Consider the following 10,328-nt stretch of genomic DNA (forward strand, 5'->3'; position numbering starts at 1 on the left):
GTTCAAGTTTCCTCCTGAAATGTGTGATGAATTCAGCATGGCAAAACAAAATAAAATCTTAAAAAAAAAAAGAATTTCATTAAAGTATACATGTCTTTGAAGTTTTGAGATTGGGTTGTTGACATGAATTCTAACAGTTTCATGATGTAATTTATCTAAAACATTTTACATTTTGTTTTCTATAATTATTCTAAATGCAACTTTCATGATCTCACATTAATTGAAAGGCTACACTGAATATTTGTGCTTTGTAAAAGTATTCGCAACTTACCGCATATGTCGTGTGTTTATTACATTTTGCTCTGTTTTCGGTTTTCTGTTCCGTTTGCCCTCCTGAGTTTCCTAGTTTGTTCATACAGTTACTAATAGCCTCATACCTGTTCCTCTTTGATTACATTCCTTTTGTATTTAATGGTGTGTTCAAGTCATGTAAAATAGATTGTATTTACTAGTTGAATGCACATGAATGGCACCTGAATAAATTGTTATTACAAGTGGAAATTTCAATGTTCCCCTAAATGTTTTTAAGCCCTGAGTTTCCTAGTTGAGGGTGTGTCAGTGAGAAAACATATCGGATGTAATGGACAGCCAAAGACTATAGATATGCAGCATCTGTATTGATGGTATGTTTCTTGAAATTAATAAAATAATTATTTTTGTAATGTACAATAGATAACACTAAAATAAATAAACTAACACTAAAATTAACATATACAAAATACTATATTATTGTATAATTACCATAGAATATATAATGATTCAGTTTACATCATCTTCATAAAGTGAAAAACTGAAAGAAATCAAAACATAATAATGCACATTCTTTATTCATCAATTTGCAGATGTACTGTTAAAAATATAATATTTCCTCAAACTAAATCAACTGCTATATACTATATACCTTCCAAAAATGTTGATGTTGAAATATTTTTCATATGTTCATGTCAACTACCTTTAATTTGCTATTAATTTAAATAAATTTCCAACCAGAGTTATATATGATTATTTTTAAGACTATTTAAACCTAAATGATGTTGGTACTTTACACTGGATATTTCATTATCAAGATTCCAATTTATAGTAAATATTTGCGTATGTTAATGATTTAAAAAGCCATATTCTTTGGTTTCTTTGAAAATTGCTATAGCATACATTACATAACAATCCTTAAACGTATAGCGTCTACTATAGTCAAAAGACATGTAATTCTCTGTGAGTATGTAAATTATGTAAATCTTATATGCTAATAAATATATTTGTATAAATGTGTTAAATGTTGAAGTAAAAAGAAATATTGTCTTCGCATAGATAAAAAAAACTGTCAAAAATGGGTCAGTCTTCTTTGATGTGATAAATAGTATAAATAGGAAGACTTCAAAAGCAAGAATCATACTCAGTTCTAAATATGACATTCTATTCTATATATATATATATATATATATATATATATATATATATATATATATATATATATATATATATATATATATATATATATACTCTACACACACACACACACACACACACATTTTTTTGGGCTTCTTATTGCATTATTTTCCAGATAGGACACTGGAGAGATGACAGGAAAGTATTGGGTAGATAGAGGGTAGCACATGACCTCGAGGACTCCGGCCATGAGCTCCGTTGCTCTGTATATGTCAGCACTCAAACCACAAGGCTATCAGCGCCGACATGACATTCCAGAGACCAAAATCTGTAAAACAAATTCTATTTGCGTGCGTGTGTGTGCGTTGTCCTATCGCCCTGTCTTCATCCAAATACCTGTGGTGCCAGTTCCCCATTGGTGATGATCCTGGCAATCAGACTCCATTTCCTGTTGCTGGTGGCATTATGGATCATCTTCTTCCTGAGTAGCTCACCCACTGAGACATATTCAAAGCCATAGCGCTCAGCGATCTTCAGACACTGTGTACCTTTACCGCTGCCTGGGCCACCTGTTTGGGCAGATAGTGGCAAGACTTATGAACTCAAACTGACTCACACGCGGACGCTCCAGAAAAGTGCCTGCCAAGAGTAAACGTAGCCATATGCAAGACCCTGTCATATTCAGACCTACACAACAATTTTTATATTTCTTTTGTGTAACATTTCAGTAAATAAGTTAATGTTAAATCATTTCAGACAGCTCACCTATTTGTTCTCTCTAAAAGAAAATATTTCCAAAAATAACAAAAGCAGAATTAACTGTCTCCGGATGTTATGTTCCAGAATGAATCAGTGGTTTGAACAAATTAGTTGGGTTAAAAATTGAATGACTCACTCATAGACTGTCAATTGTTTTGTACCTGAACAAAGTTTTAATTCAATCTGTTGGATGAATAATTCAATGACTCATACGGACAATCGGTTTTGTTCCTGAATGAAGTTTTTATGATTCAGAATTTTATGAAGTTTATGATTCAGTATTACTAATTTATTGACAGTTATTTATCGCCACCTATTAGTGAAACATTGTAATCTAAAAAAATATCACCACTTGTCTGTCTTTCCAAAACTATGGAAGTTTCATAAAAACATAAAAATGAACAATTCTGACAATTGAATGTATTGTGAGATATAAACTCACAATTGAGTTACACATTAGGACCCCTTTGATTTAAACTCATAATTTATACTTGAAAATTATAAAGTCAGAATTGGGTGATATAATCTCAAGGTTGCATGTTACAAACTCAAAATTATGAGAAATACACTCGCAATTATGAGAAAAAACTCTGATTTGTGAGTTTATATCTCGCAGTTCTGACTTTATTTCTCAGCATTGCAAGTTTATCTCATAATTTTGTTAAATTATATATAATTATCATGCAATTGTGAGTTTAAAAAAAATCAGTATTACCTTTTTTTACTTCAGTAACGGAAACGGGTTTCCATACAAAACAGAGTGGATTAAACAAAACGATAATCTAGAACTAACTGCTGTATAATGATAATTAATAAACGTACCATATTAAAATACTGTCCCTAAACCAATGCGTATTACAGGCCGAATGCCCAACAAACTTGGTTATCAGTATCAGTGTCTAATGCTAAAGTACATATAAGTCGACCACGAGAGATACAGAACTACAAACCTGAAGGTTTTTTATAAACAAAACAGAAAGCTGCGCAGTGACGGAAAACAATTACTGAGGTACAGCTAATATCTCACCAAGATAATACTGCAAGTGGGTGGTCACTTGACTGATGGGATGCGCAAGTTATTTGCTTGTGGGTCACATTCAGCACAGATAACGTTCCCCTCGCAAATTACATCAGTCAACTTAAAGAGACATGCATGCTGTTCAGGGAAGTCTGATAAGGCAGGAGGGAAATGTACAGCTATCAGATAGCTCCGTCTGAACTATTAGCATCCCTAGCACTCAGCGTCCCCTGTTTACAGCAGGTATCCATCTCAGATGCATCCCCAGTGAACACACGTAATTGGATTTTGATGAGAGGGTGGTCTCTGATTTTGTGATCACATCGTTCATTACGTCAGTATGTTACTGCATGCTGATCAGGAAAGTCAATAGCGGAGCTCTTAAATGCAGCTTACTCGAATTTTAAACCACAAACACGATGATTTGAACCAAATACTCAGTTGAATGCTTTATGCGTGTTAAAAATTAAAACAGAATATTTTTGTTTATTAATCATTTTTTGCCCTAATAGAAATAAAGCTATAGTTATTGTCATGTTACGCCAAAATTAACATTCAATATTATTTATTTTAAATGAACAATTGAAACTTTACGATATATTTTAGATGTAACAATTAAACATTTAAATAAGTTGGATTTTAATTTGGAATATTCACATCATTACTGTCTTTATCTAACTTTATTTTTAATGTAACTATAAGCGAGTGTTAAATAATGATAATCTACAAGCAAAAATATGGTAGGTGAGCATGCATATTTAAATAATCTATATTAGCCAAAATTGTACAATTAAAAGATTAGTTATTCATTTCTGCATTTAATTGTAATGTGTATTATTGCACAACTGTATTTCCTCTCATTTGTCAGGTGACCTTTTTTAAATCACAAAGCTTGTTTAAAAGCTTGTTCTGAATAATAATAATAATAATAATAATAATAATAATAATAATAATAATAATAGACAAGTGACTGGAAGTGACTGTTAATTATGTATTATACAAACTAATTAAAGTTTTTTGAAACTGTAATATATTTACACACATATATATAAATATATATATACATACACATACAAAATTACTTTTTATTCATATATATATATATATATATATATATATATATATATATATTATTAAGTCTTATTGTTATGATTATCAAAAGTATAAATTTTAATGAAAAACCGATTATTTGATAAAGAATGTAACAATTTATTTAAAATTAAATATTCATACATTATAAATGTCTTTCTATCACATTTGACACATTTTATGCAGTCCTACTGAATTAAAAGTAATACTTCAGATACAAAACAGAACTGAGGCTGGTGTTTCTCTCCGAGTGTGATAGTGCACCCAGTTCTTTTGCCATTACCTATAATGAGGATGACTTTGGGTCTGGGTCTAGATGGGTCAAACACTTCATATTCCTCTATGAGCTCAGCAGTCTCCTGACAAGTCTGAGTCGCTCTCTATGGAAAACTGGTTGATGGGTGGGAGGCGTTCATATCTCCGATAGGGGAAATTGGGACTGTCCGGGAGAACTGCATGGAAGAATGCAAATAGTTAGTCATGATATCCTCAACAACAAATTGCAAAAAGTTTACAGGAAATCCTATAAAACTGCATCAACGGAGAAATAGATTTTGTTGAGAGGACAAACTCGCTATGTTTTACAGCACAGGTGCTTTGCATTCATTTGCCTCTTTGTATTGCCTCAAGGTGGGTAGAACAATGTTGCCCAGCACAAAGAAAGGAAAACCCCTACCGATGGTTTCCATGCTCTAACAACACCCAAATAATGATGAAGAATGAGCCTGCTGTGCAATACACAACAACACAGCAGTCTGTGACCGGTTCTAGTTTGCATGAATTTCAGCATCGCCTACAATTTGGAGTTGCGTTGGCTGATGACAACACCTCCTACTCACCATTGCGGAAAAAAGATCGGCGTGACTGCCCACCATTGAGAGGCGGTAACGACTTCTTCTCCTGCCCGACGAACGTGTCCCACCGAACTTTGTCAGTCCCGCCGAGCTCCCCTCACTTTCTTAAGACAGGTCTCTAGATAGTCTATGGGAGTCGTCTGGTCGGTAGTACATCAGACCGGTCAGCAGACTCTGGGAAAACAGTGACAGGTCAGAGAGTTGTACTGTGTTTATCTGTTCACAGGAAGCGTTGTTAGAAATATATATATATTTTTATATTTATTTTATATATATATATATATATATATATATATATATATATATATATATATATATATATATTTTTTTTTTTTTTTTTTTTTTGTGTGTGATAACATTTAAAATGACTTAAAAGTATTAATCATTTTGTCCATTTTCTTATAATTATTATGCATGGTAAGCTACATTTAAACACCGCAGGACAGTTTAAAATAAACCAGTCAAGGCAAAAATGATTAAAATGGTGAAACCCAAACTTTGAAAAATGACAGCTCCTGAACCTACATATTCCTCCACATCCTCATCTCCTCAAATACCTAGGATATTCCCAACCAAGTTGGACCAAACTCTCCAAACAGACCGTTTTTTCTCCTAGCTTTCATTATTGCGCGTCTGAGACAGCACTGTTCACAATACGACGGTAAATTAGTAATAATAGTAATAACAGGTCACACTGTAAAAAAACCGACACCATTAAACACGTTATGTCCTGGTATTTCGTATCACGCTTGACTCTTAAAAGCATGTGTTGGTTTCTGACAGCACGCCTACCATAATAAACAACGACGGGCAGTAAGCGACGTTGACTAGCTTTTCAGAAACGTTCGACGTTTTCAGCTTTGTGAGTAAAAACGCCACGCACTAGCAACTAAACACATTAATAACTCTCGACAATTTCCATATAATCTAACCCGGTGCAACAACTCACTTTGCGTTATTTACAGCACGCGTTACCTTTAAACGAATCGTTACCCTTTTACTCGATTTTACACATCGAATGTGTCCAGGCGAGCTGTCTAACTTCTTCGTGCCGCGGAAACGTCTCCACAGAAACAAAAAGTTCGCAAACGCTCACCTCAAACAGTTGAGGTATCTCTCTCTGGAGAGATATTCTTCGCGTCGTTGGTGTTCATTTTCGTGTCGGGGGAAAAACTATCGGTCCTGTTGCGTTGAGTGTGGGATGTATTGCGTTGCAGGTTCGCGGATCCGTGATGTTGTCGCGATCTTAACGCATTCTCCAAGTGCCTACTGAACCGGGTGGATGAAGACGGCTGCGCCCGTTACATGCTGCTCCCAAGCTCTCCTCTGGTCTCGCTCTTAACGTTTCTCTTCAGTGTTTGAAACCGCCAACACAGCGCGAGACACCTGCACGCTGCCCGCGCGCTGATCGACTGACTCAACGTGTGTGTGTGTGTGTGTGTGTGTGTGTGTGTGTGCGCTGACGCGCGCGTCCTGGAGTTCAGAGGAGGAAACTAGAGCAGTCTCTCAAAATCACTTTTAGATTTAGCCACATGCATATGGTTTAAATATATATGCTAAATGCATCTCTGTGTGCAGATCTTAATATTTATCATTATTGTTATTCATATGTAATTCATACGTTGTAAATCCCATATGTGCCGTTTTACAGAGTAAGCGTTTACATTTTGATAAGTCGATTTTCGCAATACATACTGTATAATAGACTATAAAAATAAAATAATGACTTATTCATATATAGTATAACACAGCCTAATAAATGTATTTTATAATGATTTAAAATTATATACAATATTATTTATGTCGTGCTTGTGTGAGATGTGAGAAGTTTATTCTATTATTTTATATTCCGTTATATTCAAATTAAAATATATTATTACAACCGATAAAATATGATCATATGTTTATAATTATAATAATGCTCTTGTTTATATCATATAATTTCCTCGTTTATGATATTATTGCAACATGACCACGGAATGGTTTCCTGTATGTTACACCACCCGTTGTATTGATTTGGTAGGCATAATGTTGCCAGATATTCATAACCGCTTTACTGTTTATTATGAATTAATGCTAATTTTGACGAGCTTTAAAAAATTGTTTTTTAAAGAATTTCAGCCTTTTAATTAGATTGTTATGTTGCAATATTTGACAGTTAATATTCCAACTAGATATGAAGCTACAAAAGAACCATCATGATAATGAATAATAATGTTTTGGCGTGTCTAACTCCTACATTAGCTTACTTCAAGTTATGTAGACTAGTATGTAGTTACCTCTGAAATCATTTTTATATAAATGCCACACAGGCACCAAATGTTTCCTGCTGGATTTTGACGTTTTTACCCGCCATCTGTTCTACAATCTCACTAAATCCTTTGCCGGTGTCCCGGCGCCTGCTTATAAACAGGTCCTAGAAATATATTATTGTGTAAATCAGGCAACGTTTGGAAATGCTTTCGAGATATCCACGAGAAGAGATGATCTGCTGCTGTCTAAAGTGATTGAAAAAAAAAATGAAGTAGGTATAAACAAACAGCATTTCTGATTAATCTGGTGCATAATCCTTTTTTGGAGTACTTGGAATTGAGCTGGCTTATTTGTAGATGGGGAAAATGTTTTTATAGAACAATTCTGAATTTGAACGTTTTTCAATGCATTGTTTTGCTTGATGCTTGTTGTTGCCTTTTAAAATAAATAATAGCCTACGTCCAACTGCTGTATATAAGACCGCGGTTGTTGCTTAAATTTATGGAACCTGAGACAAAAAGTACCGAAAAAGATCAGAAGTGAGACTTTTATGTCGGAAAATGGGACTTTTAATTATACCGGAAGTGTAACGCTTCCTGGTTGTAGTTGCAAGTCTAGCCTGTCAGGTGGCGAACCAAAATGGATTATTACAATTTAATGACAATATGTGCATTTATTAATTTGCTTGTTTCTATACCACAAGCATACAGTAATTATGTTGAGGTAAGTGTCTTTATTCATTGCTGTTGTAAGGCGTTTGTTTGATTCATTGAATGGACAGTGAAGCTTTCAGCAGTAATATTCTCACCTCAGCATAAAATGTTCTTTCGCTTAAAAATGTTTATATTTTATTTCTATGTTTATTGAGATTTGCTATATATAAGCACAGACATACATGCATAAATACACGTTATAAATCCCCCAAAAAGGACAGTACGGCAGGCAGTTTAACGTTACTTGTTTTTTTACACTGATGGCTAACATTTCTGTTCAGATGATAACAAAGCACATACTTGTAATCTAACTGGCACATTTGTGTAGCTTTAATACATGACTAAGTGTATCTTGATATTTATTGTTATTCACTCAGTGCAGTTCATTATATTGTGGCGTCTTTCACTACTCTCTTACAAAACATTTGATATATTTAAATATTTAAGTACACTTAACAATATAGGGCCAGATGTCAACAAAAGGGCAGTATATTCGCAATTAATGCTAAACAATATAAAACATGAATATGATTTTAAATCTAACACACTTTTTAATAAATGTAATGTGGATGATGTAATCAGATTCCAAAACAAAGTACTTTATTAAGATTAATTTAAAATACTCTTAATCATTCTACAGTTACTTTTTTATGAATTCACGATTTACATATAATTTATGTAGCAATAATTTATTTCCTGTCTACATAGAATTTAACAACAAAAATAATTTCTGGTTTAAAGTGTCAACATCGCATCAACGACTGATGAACACATTATTTTTTTATTGTAATGGTCATTAATTTCGCTATTTCATCAATTTACAAATTTGATTGCTTTAGAAGGCATTTGTCTTTCAAACACGTTAAAATCCAGAAATTCACCAACTTTTTTTGTCATATATATATATATATATATATATATATATATATATATATATATATATATATATACACGTATATATATATATATATATATATATATATATATATATATATATATATATATATATATATATATATATATATATATATATATATATATATATATATATATAATTCTGTTGAAGCATGGTTGAAAAACAATGTCTGACTTTCATTGGTTAACATTTATAGAATTTTTATTTATTATTACTTTTGTCAGATAACAGTTATTTCTTGTGACCATTGTGACTTTTTCTTTCATTGACCAAAGGAGTACCAACAATTTTGTCCACGCCTGTATATATATATATATTTATATATATATATATATATATATATATATATATATATATATACGTATATATATATATTTATATATATAATGTGATATATATATATATATATATATATACGTATATATATATATATATATATATATATATATATATATACATATATATACGTATATATGTATATATATATATATATATATATATATATATATTGTATATATATATATATATATATATATATATATATATATACATATATATATATATATATATATATATATATATATATATATATATATATATATATATATATATATATATAATGATATATATATATATACAGACGTGACAAAATTGTTGGTACCCTTTGGTCAATGAAAGAAAAGTCACAATGGTCACAGAAATAACTGTTATCTGACAAAAGTAATAATAAATAAAAATTCTATAAATGTTAACCAATGAAAGTCAGACATTGTTTTTCAACCATGCTTCAACAGAATTATTTAAAAATAAACTCACTGAACAGGCATGGACAAAAATGATGGTACCCTAGAAAACACTGAAAATAATGTGACCAAAGGGACATGTTAATTCAAGGTGTGTCCACTAATTAGCATCACAGGTGTCTACAACCTTGTAATCAGCCATTGGGCCTATATATATGGCTCCAGGTAATCACTGTGTTGTTTGGTGATATGGTGTGTACCACACTCTACATGGACCAGAGGAAGCAAAGGAAAGAGTTGTCTCAAGAGATCAGAAAGAAAATTATAGACAAGCATGTTAAAGGTAAAGGCTATAAGACCATCTCCAAGCAACTAGATGTTCCTGTGACTACAGTTGCACATATTATTCAGAAGTTTAAGATCCATGGGACTGTAGCCAACCTCCTGGACGGGCCGCAGGAGGAAAATTGATGACAAATCTAAGAGACGGATAATCCGAATGGTAACAAAAGAGCCTAGAAAGACTTCTAAAGAGATTCAAGGTGAACTTCATGCTCAAGGAACATCAGTGTCAGATCGCACCATCCGCCGTTGTTT

The 10,328-nt window shown here is 32.3% G+C and overlaps 1 protein-coding gene and 1 pseudogene across 1 annotated transcript in view; one reads left to right on the plus strand and one right to left on the minus strand.

The window, feature by feature from the left end:
- Positions 1-1,755: 1,755 nt before the first annotated feature.
- On the minus strand, positions 1,756-6,550 carry LOC122341255 (annotated as a pseudogene).
- Positions 6,551-7,924: 1,374 nt separating this feature from the next.
- LOC122341256 (GPI-anchor transamidase-like) overlaps positions 7,925-10,328 on the plus strand; it is a 45,086-nt gene continuing 42,682 nt past the window's right edge. The window contains 1 exon segment of the mRNA XM_043234625.1: positions 7,925-8,082. Within this exon segment, the coding sequence (XP_043090560.1) occupies positions 7,999-8,082 (84 nt within the window). The 5' untranslated portion in view covers positions 7,925-7,998.

Source organism: Puntigrus tetrazona, unplaced genomic scaffold, assembly GCF_018831695.1.
Source record: "Puntigrus tetrazona isolate hp1 unplaced genomic scaffold, ASM1883169v1 S000001182, whole genome shotgun sequence".
Classification (NCBI taxonomy): domain Eukaryota; kingdom Metazoa; phylum Chordata; class Actinopteri; order Cypriniformes; family Cyprinidae; genus Puntigrus; species Puntigrus tetrazona.